We start from the raw sequence: 15264 nt of genomic DNA, 5'->3' as shown, positions 1-15264 counted from the left end.
AAAATGAACTAGCATATGTATGCCGTTATGCACAGGCTGCCGAAGGGAGCCAAATGTTGACGGAGATCCAAACGTCTTGCTTGTCTGTAGTCAATGGCTGCAATTGGCATTGATCCAACGTGCCCTTACAACACCCAGGTCGCCGGGGCGCGTGCGCATATATATACACACAATAGATGGATATGTGTTGTAGTCTTCAAGGCCCAGGTCCAGCCAGCAGAAGCACAACACAGGACTCCAAGAGTCCACCAGACCAAGCCACGCCGCACGCTCCTTGCCCGCTTCCGCCCGTCATCTCGATTCTTGACGCCCGATTGGGAATGGGAGTGGCTGCTGGCGACTGGAGTCTGGAGACCGGCCGGCGTTCCCATTCCGTTTCGTTCAGCCGCACCCGCTCCCGCACGTGATCCTCTCTTCCGTCAAAATTTTGATTGAATCGCTCGTCTCCGCCACCGCCTGCACTACATACACCTACCCTGTCCACGGATTGCTCGTGCAGCGCGGAGCGAGGAGGGTTTCTGTGGCGAAGGTTTTTGCTGCCTCTTCCGAGGGCTGGTGTGTTCTTGTTCCTGTGTTTTTATTTTTATTTCTTTGTTTCAAGGTCGATGCATTCAGGCGCATGTCTGCAAGTGTTGGATTTCATTTAGTAGCTAATATATCCAATATAAAATTGTGAAATGTTGATATAAAACAACAGCATATTATATATAAATAGAAATGAGTGTGCGGTGTAGTAGTACAGAGGAGGTAGTGCTAAACGTCAGGTCGTTGGTTCATTCATAGAAGTTGTAATTTTTTTATTATTGGGTTTTCTAGAGACCATTAAGGCGCCCGCCTCCGTAAACGGCATTAACGACGCCCGACTCCGTTAACGGGATTAACAGAGGCGTCCGCCTCTGGAAAGCCTGATTAACACAGGCGTTTAATTGGAGACGGACGACGTGCCTGCCTCCATTAATAAAAAAAATGACCGCCTTGATAATCGTTTTAGCGGTAGTGATGATCTGAAGTTTCTTTCCTTTCAGCTTGTTGTACTATCGCTGAAATCATCCTTACCCTTCTGTGCTTCAGTTCAATTGCCGCTTGCTTGGTTTGTACTACTTCCTATTGCCAACATATCTAATTGTGGTTGCTTTGCATTTACTCATGCAGGGAGACTCATTAAATGGAGTCTCATAGTGGTGAGGTTCAAGGGTTGCCACCTACAGCTCCACCACCACCTCCTCAAAACACGGGCGATGAGCCTCTTACAACTGAGGAAACAAAGAAGCACTACCACAATGGGTGCCCCGGGTGTCAGCTGGAAGAGGCGAATCAGACCAGAACGGGCATCCCCTACCTCAACTTCTTCTACATCTGGATCATCTGCCTCACCTCCAGTAAATATCTGTCACCTGTTTTATGTTTCTTTTGGTTCCTGGCAAATAGTATGTAGTATGTGTTCTAGGCACGGTGGAACGGACGCCTTCCGTTTGGTGCTACTCCTCCCACAAGCAACGAACCAAAAATCTCGTCAAAATTTTGAAAATTAGACGGTTCATAGATTTCAAAATATTTAGTTTTAAAACATTAAAACCATATATGTAGATTTTTCTTAATTACAAACAATTTTCTTGATCTCATACTTATTATACTATAACTGTAGGCCAACAACAAAAACAGTGGTAAAAATGTTATTAACACTCAAAAACTATAAAAATAGTGGTGTGGCAGAAGCGGCTCCCTGGATGGAAGAAGAGAGCTTCTGACCGGATATAACATAGGGTGCCTCTACGCCATCACTATCTGTGCATTATCTGTTCTATACTTCTATATATAGCTAGATCAAATGCATGCATATGACATGGACATATATAGGTATCCAGTTCTGTCATAGTACAGCGCCTTGTGGGGACGAAGTGCTGGCATGCTATCATGTGCATAATAGGCCAATGGGCTAAGGGTAGGTACGGCTATGGTCTTGCTCAGAGCGTGTTTAGTTTCAAGAAGTTGGAATTTGGGGCTACTGTAGCACCTTTTGTTTTTATTTGGCAATTAGTGTTCAAACATGGACTAATTAAGCTCAAAACGTTCGTCTCGCAATTTCCCATCAAACTGTGCAATTAGTTTTTTTTCGTCTACATTTAATGCTCCATGCACGGGCCGCAAACATTCGATGTGATGGCTACTGTAGCACTTTTTGGGATTTTGGGTTGGAACTAAACATGGGCTCAGTTGTTGACTTAGGCCAAGATGGTGGGCCTATAGCTGCAGGAGCCCAACATTAGGACTGGAACGGCACTCTCGGCTTGAATCCTCCTAGCTCTAGCAGCCAAGCATGGTGACCATGGAGACAGGATTGTGGCAATGCTAGAGCGGTCGTAGCTGCATATGCGGTTCAGCGGCCCAAGACTCAAAGAATAGGCTTGCCATCTATTATGTTTTTTGCACCATAGTTGCACTTAAATTGTTTGATCAAATGCCGATGGGTGTTTTTCAAGTTCCAGGCCATTACTTGGTCTGTTAACCGTTCTTGTAAATATTGCAATAGAAAAGTTACAACAGAAAATTAGCAACATTAGTGCAAGGAAATAGTACAAATAGCAGTAGTACGAATTGGCCTGTGGCCCTTACTTTTGAATGCTCAATATCCTCTATCAACACATGTTCCAAAATATGAGGAAAATGGTAGTCGCTTGGAGTACATATATTTTTCTGTCTCAATATTTGTGTCTTTTTTAGGAAAATTTTACATCACAATATTGCTATAGAAAATAAGATGTATGCTACAGAATTGATAGGGACTGGTTTTTCATCACGTTAAACATCTTTGAGATCACCACTATCTATAAAATGTAGAGAGGTTATAGCACTATAATTGTCAAAGACATATTTACAACGATGTTATTCACTTTATTCTGTCTTAAGTAAATGTGAATCATTTTTCTACTTCCAAATCAATCATATCATATTTGTTTTATCTGTTGATGTATAACATCTCATTTTTGTCCATCCCAGCTTTGCCAATCCAGTCATTGTTCCCTTATCTATACTTCATGGTATGTATATGGTTCGGAGCAGGGACTTGATTGCAATATGAAATATATTGATTAATAACTCTGTAGTATTGTTGCAATACAACAGATCAGGGACATGAAGATCGCAAAGCAGGAGGAAGACATCGGGTTCTATGCTGGATTTGTTGGTGCGTAGTGTCTCTCGAGATTTCACATCTTGTCTTGTATATCTTTATACTCTTAATCTCAATCAGATTGCATGTGCATTTTCCTTAAATAATATGGAGACCATAGTTATTGTCAGAATTTGATGATAGTTATCATCACTAGTTACAGTCAAGCTGACTATAATTCTCTTTCAGGGGCATCTTATTTCATTGGTAGAACCTTCAGTTCTGTGCCATGGGGCATATTTGCTGACAAATATGGAAGGAAGCCCTGCATCGTGATTAGCATCCTCTCAGTGTAGGAAATGATCAGCCACATTGTGGGATATTACTCAGTAGTTAGTATGCCATCATCAAATGAGCTGAGTAAACCAAGTTTTTATTTTTCAGGATTGTTTTCAACACACTATTTGGTCTTAGCACAAGGTACTGGATGGCAATTGTAACTAGGGGATTGCTTGGGATGCTCTGTGGCATATTGGGACCAATCAAGGTAGCTTATTGTCTTTGCTTGCCCCGATTAGCAACTGATAGTAGGCATTAGATGCTCATGGTTACATTTGTATTTTCTAGGCATATGCTACAGAAGTCTGCAGGAAAGAGCACCAAGCTTTAGGAATGTCTCTTGTAAGAACAATCCTTAATTATATCTTTTGCATTTCAAACCTTCAGCTTATTCAACAAATTTTTAGATTGTAATGTTCATATTTACTTGTATCTAACTTAAGTCTAACATGATGTCCTAGGTTACAACATCACGAGCGATAGCTTTTGTTGTTGGACCAGCCATTGGAGGGTTTCTTGCACAGGTGAAGATAATTGCACTTTAAATAGTACAATAAACCAATCATTGCAAAAATATATATGACTAACTTCATCTATATCCTCTATCATGTATTAGCCTGCAGAAAAGTACCAGCATATTTTCTCCAAAGAATCCATATTTGGGAGGTGAACTACTATACTATTTCTGTTATATGATTTTTTATTGTTTTATCCATATCATAAACCTTTGGAATTTGCTTCTACCTTCAGGTTTCCGTACTTCCTCCCATGCTTTATCATATCGATACTAGCAACGGGATCATGCATCGCAAGCATTTGGCTTCCCGTATGAAACATCTTTTCCAGATTATTTCCTTCAAAATTACAACTTATTAAGTCCCTTCCAAATACATTAAATGTATCACGATTGTTACGCTTCCATTTAGGACAAATTTCAACTACATGCACACACATAGAAAAAAACATTCTTCTAAAAATGTCATTAAGATTTTTATAAAGTTGCTTAGTATTATCGGATTCTCTCAGGAGACACTACACTTTCACAATGATGGAAAGGGGGGAGGTGCTGATGAAGAGGAGGCACAAATGTGTGACTTGAACCTAGAAGTGGGAGAAGCTAAACAATCTAGTGACACATCTATGAAGAACCTGCTAAAGAACTGGGAATTGATGTCAGCAGTAATCATCTATTGTATCTTTTCTCTCCATGACGTAGCTTACATTGAGGTGATTTTTTCTTATATGATAATGAGAGTAACTTCTGTAGTAGCATTTCAATATGCGAGGATGCCAATAATATCATTGTGGCCCTTGAAATTGATGCAAAGTTGTATGTGGCCAATCCTAATATGTTCTCTTACTATCATCTTCAGTCATTTTCACTCTGGGCTGTGAGCAAAAGAAAATTCCGGGGCCTGAGTTTGACATCCCAAGATGTTGGTATTGTGCTAGGCATCTCAGGTATATGGTTTTTTTTTCGAAAATTTTATGCAAATAATTATTTCACATAAGAAGAGAATTTGCTTGCAAAAAAGGAGAAAAAATGATCTGCAAAATGAATTAAAGTAACATAGAAAATAACATATGCCTTTAATTCCAGTAGTGTTGCCATCAAATTATTTACCTCACAACAACTTCATTTGATCCTTGTAGGTATTGGTGTTCTGCTATATCAGTTTGTTGTTTATCCTGTCATTGCCAAATATTTTGGACCAATCAGGCCATTACGTCCTGCTGCGGTATGTGGGAAATACAACTTTGTGAGATTTGCTTCAGTATTCTACTTGTAAAAAGAAAATCAAGGATCTGAAACAATGTAGTCTAATATTAAGTGGGGAAACAAATATGCATCAATCTAGGAAAATAAATCAAAGTGATGGTTAGATATAGATTCTTGTAAAAAGAAAATCTAGGATCTGAAACAATGTAGTCTAATATTATGTGGGGAAACAAATATATGCATCAATATAGTAAAATAAATCAAAGTGATGGTTAGATATAGATTTGAGTATTAGACGGGGGAGAATAGTATTTGATTTCTTTCCATAAAAACCGTGAGGTGTGCATGACAATTTCTAAAAGCGGTGTATTGATTCAAATCCCTATTTTTGTTTAAATGCTTGTTTAATTTCATTTATCTTTTCAAGTACCATGTTGAACAAGCTATTTGATTTGTAGATCTTGTCCATACTTCTGCTCACAGTGTATCCCTTCATGGCCAACTTACAAGGGCCAGAGCTCAAAGTACTAATCAACATAGCTTCAATTTTGAAGAATGTATTCTCGGTGAGTCAACTTCTTTTCTCATGCATAGAAAAATCTACGACAACCTTCTTAGAGAAGATAGATTCAATCATTTCACAATTTTTTTAATTTTTAATTTTGATCTATATTTCAACAAACAGGCTACAATTACTACTGCATGCAACATTCTACAAAACACAGCGGTGGTAAGAATTGAGCCTGTCTGTTAGGCTCATTTTTCTAGTACATTCTATCATTTTTCTAGATTCTAACTTATCCTCTGAAACAAGTGCAGACACAAAAACAAAGAGGTGTTGCAAATGGCATCTCCGTGACTCTAATGTCATTGTTCAAAGGTGTAGCTCCAGCAGGAGCAGGAATTTTGTAAGTACTACTTTTTATTGTCCATAAAAAAATTGACTATTTTTCTCTTTTTCCGATTGATGAACTTCTTTTCTTGCTATTTTACAGGTTTTCATGGACTCAAAAGCACGTGACTGGGTTGTTCTTACCAGGTATATTAATAAACAACACATATGCAGCCTTACCCGTATGGTGGCAGGTAGCTAATACACAACAAATTACTGAGCGTGCATATTCTTGTGTGACTTATGCAAAATGCAGGTAACCAGATCCTATTTCTGGTCATAAGCATGGTTGCAGTAATAGGGCTAATTCTGACGTTCAAGCCATTTTTCTCCATGTCAAATGCGTTGAAGCGTTCATAACCGTGTACTGTACATTTAGGTTCCACTTTTGGGTTAAATCATGGAACAATTAGATTGCAGGCCTCGGCCGGGTCTAAAACTCTTGAGTTTCATGTACTATATATATCGGCCCATAACTATGTAACAAATAGCCCATTTGTAGTAAGTAAATGTGAGATCAGTGTGAAAACTTTGTAATACATACTAGCTATATATATATGTGCACATGCAGAGGCCGGTGATGCTCCATTCTCTAAAAAATAATGGCCCATAACTTTCGCCTTGTGTTCAGATATGTGATCAGTATAAAGATGATCTTCGAAATTTTTGGTGTAAACTTTGGATCACCAGATGCTGCATCAATATATATGGCATAAAATAGAACTTAGATCAGTCTTCTTGTCTGTTGTCCAGATAACTTCACCAGCTCTAAGATAGATAACAGAGCACTCCATAGGCCATGGCAGCTCCTTGATTGTGTGCACGACCAAAAACTACTTTTCAATAATATATTTGCCTCACCTAATATTAGCTAGCTGTCTTGGCAGTTTGATAATGAGATTTAAGCTTTACTAAAAGTGGTGTTCAAAATCGAACCCTGAATGAAAAGGGATCTGGTACTATATATGCACCATGAGAACGTGCACCTAGTGCAGTGGTAGGGAAAGCAAAAGTGCCATGAGTTCAAATTCCCGCTCTGATCAAAAGAAAAGGCTACTCCTTGTGCTATTTTAAGTGAAATATGTGGTCCACTAGTGGTTACAGCGTGATACGCAGTCGCAGGCGCGTCCTCGCCGTTAGTGGCACGTCCTGAGTAGCTGGGGTTCTTAGCCTTTTCTCGACTCTCTGGAAGAGAATTTCTACCTTTCCGTCAATACCTCGAGCGAGATCTTTACCCCAGTGGTCGAGTTTTTTTAATACATACACACCACTCATGTTTTTATACTCAAATATAAGTTCGAAACGTGCTTCAATATCATCCAGGACTTACGAAAAAGTACGTCACTCTCATTCGTGATTAAGCTGAAAAAATGCTACTATACGGGTCTTACAACACCTAGGACTTGTCCAACCAATCATTGGCTCCCTTCGGAATGATCTTACTAAACGATAGTACAGCTTAGATACACCTCACGCACATTCGCCCTTATTAGCATGCATACATACCTTATTCATATGGTAATTTTTGAGAGACTGTGCTGGCAAATCTTAACTTTAACAAAGTCAATATAGATGTCTGCATCCATGCCACTGTCATCTCTGACAACCAGGCGAGGATGGCGTACCCTGACACTGGACTATCTCTACTATACCTTATTCATATGGTAATTTTTGAGAGACTGTGCTGGCAAATCTTAACTTTAACAAAGTCAATATAGATGTCTGCATCCATGCCACTGTCATCTCTGACAACCAGGCGAGGATGGCGTACCCTGACACTGGACTATCTCTACTATATGAAGAAGGAAGTGTGTTTGTATGCGCGACAGTTTTCTTCTGCCTTCCTTCGACTCCCCTGCGTCCCGCGTCTCACCGAGCACTTCTTCACGGTCCAAGTTGCCTACATCCCCACGCATGTCCTTCGTCGGTCATCACCCGTCCCACTGCCATGGCCGCACGCCAATGCTGCTGGCCACCAACTTGCGCACAACCACAACTTCCGCATCCTCCCCTATCGCTGCCTCCCACCCCTCCTGTAACAAGCCTGAAAATCCCAGAGCCAAAAAATCCGAACTTTTTAAAACTTTTTTTTCAAAACCTTATATGGTGAGTGGTCATGTTAGTAAAACAACCCTAGATGCACTGGGTGTACCCTAACTAGCTTGGTTGAGCATATGCATTATTAAGCAACATTGTGATTTGCTTCCTCATGGTTCTTTTGATTGCTACCATTAATTAATGAGCAACATTTCTCTTTAGTGTGTGTTTAGAACCCTAGTATGGCAAGCCTTAGTAGGTTAACCTAGTGGACCCACCATAATAGCATATACATGTATGGCCATACATGCATATGGAAGGAGGTTCTAGATATAGAAATAGGAAATAGATATTGAATTAGGAAAAGGGAAAGGAAATAGAGAAAGGAAACCAGCAAAGCGGCCCAGCCCAGCCTGCTCCACCCTTCACCTTCACGCGCGTGTGCATGCCCCAACCGGCCTGGCCCAACCTCACCTCTTCCCGCACGTACGACGGCCCAGAAGCCCAAGCTGACACTCATGCCCAAGGCGCAACAAGGCGACAACACGTCCAGCTCCCTCTCTCACGCGCGCCACTGACGGGTGGGCCTAGTGACCCCACCTGTCATTCGCCACCCTTCCCTCCTCTGCTTTTTCCTTTTCCCGCCGCCGCGATCATCGGCGAGAATCTGACGCGCCGCGTGTCAATCCTCCACCGTTCGATGCGTGGCCCTACCCCGCGCCCCTCCTCGACGGCTACCACATCCATGATCCGTGGCGAGGGCACACCGACCCTAGTGGCAGGAGCTGGAACGCACCTACCACGGCCCCACCGCGCTGACATCGCCTCCAACCGCTCCCCTCGTCGCTTTTTGGACCGCGCTGGTCCAATTCTGCCTGGCAGAATCAACTCGAGCCCCTAGCGAACCCAAAACCCTAACCTAGCCCCCTAATCGACCTACACATGCCCCTCCTCCATCTAACGTTGTACGCCACCGCGCCATGGACGACCGCGCCAATAAAACCCAACCACAGGCACCCGCGAACCCTAGACCACCCCCGCCACCACTGGTGGCCTTTCACCTGCACACGCTGATGCCACGGAGGAGAGGCAGACGGAGGAGAGGAGAAGGCTGCGAGCACAGAGGAGCCACTAGAACGAAGGACGATGCCCTGATCGTCTATGTCGATGTTGTAGCTCAGGACTGCACGGCCTCGCCTCACCACTGCCCACTATTGGCCCATAGGATAACTGGCTCAGGCGAGTGAAGCACTCGCCAGTCTTGCCGAGCACCCGCTAGTGTTGCCGAGCACCCACTAGCCATGCCGACCATGAGTAGGCGTTGTCCATCCCACACACTATGTCTGGAGCTAGAAGAAGAAGGGAGAACAGAGCAAGCACGCACAATACAAGACACCAGCGTTGGTCGAAGGCCTGTCTGTGAGATGGCAAATCTGAACTCTCTTTACTGAGTTGCCGTGGTAGTCTATTTATACAACTCTATCTATCTAGTCCTAGTACAACCCACATGCTGTAACAGTAACTAGATAACACTGGCAGGGCTGACTCTGCGCCGGCCACTGCATGGCTACAGTGTTGCAGGTGAGCCGTTTGGCGCCTACACCTGCAGCGGCTACAGTATCACAGCAAGGGGGGCCTTTCGGCGCCGCCTTTCCTTGTTGTGTTCACACAAGGTAACAGTAGATTAGCTAACAATCTTCCCTAATCCTACAGCTAACCCTTGTACCCCTTCCATGCCGATCATCTCCTTCAGCTCCGCAAGTCGAAGTCGTCCGAGCGGCTTGGTGAGGACGTCCACGAGTTGCCGACCAGTTTTGACGAACTCGATGACGATTTACCCTCCATCGACACAGTCCCTGAGGAAGTGGAATTTTACATCAATGTGTTTGCTCCGGTCATGCAGAACCAGATTCTTTGCGAGGGCGATGGCGGGCTGGTTGTCCACCATCAGTGTTGGTGGGTGAGCTTCCACACCGGTCAGCTCGCCCAGCAGCCGGCATAGCCACACAACTTGGCACGCCGCTGTGGCCAGGGACAAAGCTAGGAAAAAATTTAGGAGGGGCTAAACAACAACAATTAGCAAGAAAAGAGGTTCAGCAAATCTCAGCCCCTCCTACCTGTACATCTACAGCTGAAATTTCAGACGACGGCTCTACGGGGCTTCGCTTGCTCGCGAGCGGTAGGGGGGGCTAGAGCCCCCCTAGCCCCACCGCTGGCTCCGTGCCTGGCTGTGGTTGCCGGTACGTACTCTGCCTCGCATGTAGATAGCTCCACCACCTTTTATTTCAGCGACAGCCATGAAATTGGGGCCGACCCGAGGAAGACGAGCACACCAGAGGTGCTCCGTCGTCTGTCGATGTCCCTCGCCATGTCTGCATCGCTTAACACAGTGAGCTGCAGCCTACTCCCGTCGGTCTTGGGAAAGATGATCCCTTGATCAACCGTCCCCTTGACGTAGTGCAGTAGCCGCTTTACTGCAGCCCAGTGATCCTCTTTGGGATTCTCCATGAAGCGACTGACGTAGCCCACGGCGAACGCAATGTCCGGCCTCGTGTGGACTAGGTAGCGTAGACCGCCGACAATGTTCCGGTAGAGTGTTGCATCCACCTTCGCCGTGGTACTGGCCTTCATCAGTTTCAGCCGCTCCTCCATCGGAGTCACGCATGGCTTGCACTCCACCATGCCGCTCCGCTCCAACAGCTTGGAGGCATACGCGCTCTGACCGAGCATGAGTTCCTCCTTCCCCTGTCTCACCTCTATGCTGAGGTAGTAGGAGAGTACGCCGAGATCGCTCATTCGAAAACGGCCGCCATCTCATGCTTGAAGTTGTTGATATCCTTTGTGTGCGCGCCGGTGACGATTAAGTCATCCACATACACGCCAACCACGAGCTCTTCCTTCCCCCATTGTCGTGTGTAGAGTGCGTGCTCAGTTGCGCACCGTTGAAACCCAAGCTCGCCCAGCGTGGCGTCAAGCTTGGCGTTCCATGCTTGGGAGGCCTGTCGCAGCCCGTAGAGCACCTTGTGCAGTCAGAGCACCCTGTGCTCCTCTCCCTTGATGGCAAACCCTGGAGGTTGCCTGACGAAGACCATTTCCACCAACTCGCCGTTGAGGAAGGCCGATTTAACATCCAAATGATGGACGCACCAGTCCTTTGCTGCTGCCAAGGCTACTAGCAAACGAACCGACTCCATGCGCGCTACTGGTGCAAAGACCTCAAAGTCGATGCCCCTCGCTTTGAACAAAGCCTCGAGCGACGAGGCGCGCCTTGTGCTTGACAATGGCACCGAGCTCGTCTCTTTTGACCTTGTACACCCACTTCAGGCTGATCGGACGGCATCCTGGAGGTGGATCGACGAGCTGCCAAGTCTCATTTTCCTCTATCGCCTTCATCTCCTCCAGCATCGCCCGTCGCCAGTTTCCATGGCGCTCGGCTAGCACGAATGTGGGTGGTTCCTCTGTGCTGACAAGTAGCAGCTCTGCCTCGTTGAGCAGCCTGCCCGCTAGACCTGAGGGACCTGTGCCACCGACGATGTCGTCTAGCCTACGGAACCGCACCTCCTCACCTTTGTGGTAGGCGTCCACAAACTCAGTGATGTCACTTGGAGGTGAGGCAAACTCGATCGGTGTCGATGGAGTACCCTGTTTCGTCGGAGTGCCCGGCATAGCACCTAAAGTGCTTGGCACTGCTTCTGGATAGCTCGTCATAACTCCTGCAGTGTTTGGCCACACTGTAGGAGTGTCCAGCCTCAGTCTTGGAGCGGTTGGCACCACTGCAAGACCTCTTGGCTCTGCCATGGGAGTGCTCGGCACCCGTCCTGAAGTGGTCGCCACCACTGCAGAACCTCCCAGCACCACTCTTGGCGTGCTCGGCATCCCTCCAGAAGTGCACGACACTCCTCCCGGAATGCTTGGCGTCCCTCTCGAAGTGCTCGGCACTACCCTAGGAGTGCTTGACTCTACCGCCGGAGTGCTCGACACTCCTCCTGGAGTGCTCGGCACCTCTTCCCCAGCGTCTCCACCACACATATAATTAGATCATATACGAATACAAATAGCCAATTAGCTTAAGGTAGGGTTTGGGGGCTCGGTTTGGAGCAGTAGAAAGTGAAGAGAAGGGGTTAGCACACCTGGTGGTGCTCCTCGCCGGCAAAGTGCCCGGTTAAGACCAGGCGAAGAGCCTAATGAAGACCTAAGCACCTGGCATAGGGCAGGCACCTAGTTGTTGCCACGAGAGAGAGCACACACAGTGAATTGGAGAAAAAAAGGCAGTGATGAACAGCAGCACATGCAACAGCAGGGGAAAGAGATCACCATTGTGGTGCCACCATTTGTACAACAGCTAGGACGATGACAGGGGAGGTGCGGGAGTTAGCTACTGGGGAGGTGAAACGATCCACAATTTCCTCGAAGGGAAATCCGCAGAACAAACCATAATGTGATAGTCCTAGGAGATGAAGCCATCAGGTTATCGAAATCCAGCTGGTACCACAGTTCATACATAGCGAATACCTATCTTAGAAGGTACAATAGAGAGGTTTACCTATAATTATTATATCGCCGCATTTGGTGGAATCACACACATAGAGAATAGCATCAGAGTAGAACGAAGCGCCTCAGCGGGTGAAGACTCCAACTCCACAAGCAACTCAAGCGTAGGACAAGACCACCTAATCCTCCCATCCATCATTGTGAAGTCATACTCAGGCTCCTCACTTGTATCGCAAACTTTTAGTACGGGTTATACTGGCCACTATTTCCCTTCCTATGCTTGCTTGCTATGTGGTAAGTGGTATGCAAGGGTAAGGAAAAGAACATATCATTTGGCTGTGGGTTTCCTATGCGAATATCAATATGCTAGGTATAAATATCCTCAAGGTATATCATCCCATCCATCCATCCACCCATCCCATATCCAGCACAGTCACACCACACTCTCACATCTCACAACCACACTCTCTAGTCGACAAGGGCAACTCCCTCTCGTCCTTGCCTCAATGACCTCGGGCTGGTTCCTTATCCAACCCAGGGGAGAGAAGAAAACACCACTCTCTAGTCAAATGAAACGAGAAACATAGGAAAGATGTCCATAACCGTGGACATGGCTATACGTATAGATCAAGTCAAACTCTAAAGAGTGTATACACCTATACCCACAAGATCACCATTATCAGTAGTGCCCCACCGTGCTAGCCTGCCATCTAACCGGTATGATACCACCCTACTCTTAGCCTTGAGTCACCCTGGAGTACCACCAACATGCTGAGACTGTGAAACATAGTACCAAGCCTCGAGTGGTCACTACAGGTCTTGAGAGCGCTAGAGGATATGCCTTAGATCCCTCACACTAGCACCTACGATATGCCCTAGATCCCTCACACTAACACCTACATCCTAGTAGTAATGGTATCGCCCTAGTTAGATCACATCCGTCCCCCACCTGACCAGAGGCGAGTGGCGTGTACGAGGGTTCCTATGGACCGGTTCTCCCAACTCAGTCCTTAGAAGGACCAGACAAGACATCTCCTCAAGTGGGAAGCTCTACCTCCCATTCCATCGACAGCACCACCTTCCTAGGGGCTCGCCCCACGAGGAACCTCGGGAACTACTCAGCTCACATGTACCCGTCACAGGTACGGTCATAGAGAGGCTCAGGTCACACTCTCCTAGCAAGACTTGTCCGAAGACTCATTGTACTACGCTGTCTTGTTTACTCGACCCTCATCACACACCCAAGAAACACACTATAATCTCTCATCCGCGGTATAAACCATATAGCATGGCACCAAGTACCTAATCCACACACAAGCATGTCCACCCAATGCATCACATCGGCCAGATATCATGCATAATAGTAGAAGTAAATAGCAAGTGTATGTATAGTGAGCATCTAACCTATCAGCAGGTATGTAGGAGTAAGGTTGCGACAAGGTATAGGCTCAAGCAATTCTACCATGCATCCTATCACGAGAAGATTGTAGAAAGTAAAGCACTAGCATTCTAATGCATGCCTAATGGGATTTGATGAGGTTGGGTGGGACATGGCACCTTCGAATAGGTCATCTCCAAGCTGTACTCGTGGTCCTGCTCGTCAGGCTGGTGCTCCTCCAGTGCTGTTAAATGGAACAACAGGTCACGATAAGTGACTACTATGGATATTCACAAAGAACCAAGAGGAATTCAAAAGATCCAAATGCACTCAAACATAATCCTATGACGTAGAGTCTTTAGAAAAAATTGGACACTGGTTTTACATTTTTCTAAGCTCATATGAATTTTCTATGAATTTTCAAAGATTAATCTATTTTCTAAAAAAGAAAAGGTGAGAGAAATACATAGAGTTGACATGTGGCGCTGTCCGAATGGCCGAAACACCCATGATCACTGACAAGTGGGGCCAGGTCATCAGTCAATGTTGACTAGTGAACGGTCAATGTTGACCGGTCCTTATTGGGCCGATCTGGGCTCAGAGTAGGCCTGATGGGCCGAGTTGTGGGCTGGTCTAGGCCAGGCTAGCCCGAACACGTGTCAGACACTCAGGCTAGTCATGTGGTGGTCTAGGCTCCTAATGGGCTGCGTCCATGGGGCTTGGCTCATGGTGGGCAAGGGGCTGGTGCACTATGGACTCGTGACCTGGTCCACGGTGGACCGAGCGTGTGCAGGGTAACGGGGGCCGGTGCACGATGCTCCAAGTGCATGCAGCAACAAAAAGGGGAGAGAGCTCCCGCCTCTTCTGCTCTCAGGTGTTCGATAGAATGCCACAGAGGGCTTACCAGCGGCGAGCTCGCATAGCGAGGCTCGATAGTGGCTCAGCGAGGGTCCTATGGCCTCTAGGGCTTCACCGCACCCTTGCAAAGGCAGTGGCGGTGTTCAAAGGCAGGGCTCGATGAGGTCGCGCATGGCTGCAGCAGCCACGGTGGTGCGGCAACTCACGTCGATGAGGTCCCAGGGTATCTCACGCCCCTACAAACTTTCATCCATGTTCCAAGCCCTTTGGGCGACGCCAATGACCAATTTCTACGACGCAGTCCGCTTGGCGGCGATAGCCAAGGCGGAGGTCTAGTGCAGTGGTGCGGTGTCTCGATGTTGGTGACTTGGCGGGGGTCCTAGAGCTCAGCGAGGGCACAGGTAGGTGTGCCTGGCCTCGGCGGAGATGCTCGGTCTGTC

General features: G+C 46.2%; 2 protein-coding genes across 3 annotated transcripts; one reads left to right on the top strand and one right to left on the bottom strand.

Moving 5' to 3' along the window:
* Positions 1 to 209: 209 nt before the first annotated feature.
* LOC136530312 (protein ZINC INDUCED FACILITATOR-LIKE 1-like) lies at positions 210 to 6754 on the top strand. Of its 2 annotated transcripts, XM_066523080.1 has the most exons (18): positions 210 to 555; positions 1153 to 1379; positions 2998 to 3038; positions 3124 to 3184; positions 3359 to 3461; positions 3554 to 3656; positions 3737 to 3790; positions 3910 to 3972; positions 4065 to 4114; positions 4199 to 4274; positions 4475 to 4675; positions 4822 to 4909; positions 5102 to 5187; positions 5627 to 5734; positions 5854 to 5898; positions 5988 to 6076; positions 6164 to 6207; positions 6317 to 6754. In XM_066523080.1, exons 2-18 carry the CDS (start codon positions 1166 to 1168, stop codon positions 6418 to 6420), a joined length of 1530 nt encoding a protein of 509 aa, XP_066379177.1. In that variant the 5' UTR covers positions 210 to 555; positions 1153 to 1165; the 3' UTR covers positions 6421 to 6754. The 2 variants fall into 2 exon arrangements, with proteins under 2 accessions (XP_066379177.1, XP_066379178.1); XM_066523081.1 differs by lacking the exons at positions 210 to 555; positions 2998 to 3038 and having other exon boundaries at positions 1274 to 1379; positions 6317 to 6753.
* A 3623-nt stretch (positions 6755 to 10377) lies between these two features.
* Positions 10378 to 10749, bottom strand: LOC136530314 (secreted RxLR effector protein 161-like). Its single transcript, XM_066523082.1, has one exon. It carries the CDS (start codon positions 10747 to 10749, stop codon positions 10378 to 10380), a length of 372 nt encoding a protein of 123 aa, XP_066379179.1.
* Between the last annotated feature and the right edge of the window lie 4515 nt (positions 10750 to 15264).

Source organism: Miscanthus floridulus, unplaced genomic scaffold (genome assembly GCF_019320115.1).
Source record: "Miscanthus floridulus cultivar M001 unplaced genomic scaffold, ASM1932011v1 fs_106_3, whole genome shotgun sequence".
In the NCBI taxonomy this organism is placed as follows: Eukaryota; Viridiplantae; Streptophyta; class Magnoliopsida; order Poales; family Poaceae; genus Miscanthus; species Miscanthus floridulus.
This window is presented reverse-complemented; position numbering and strand designations above follow the sequence as displayed.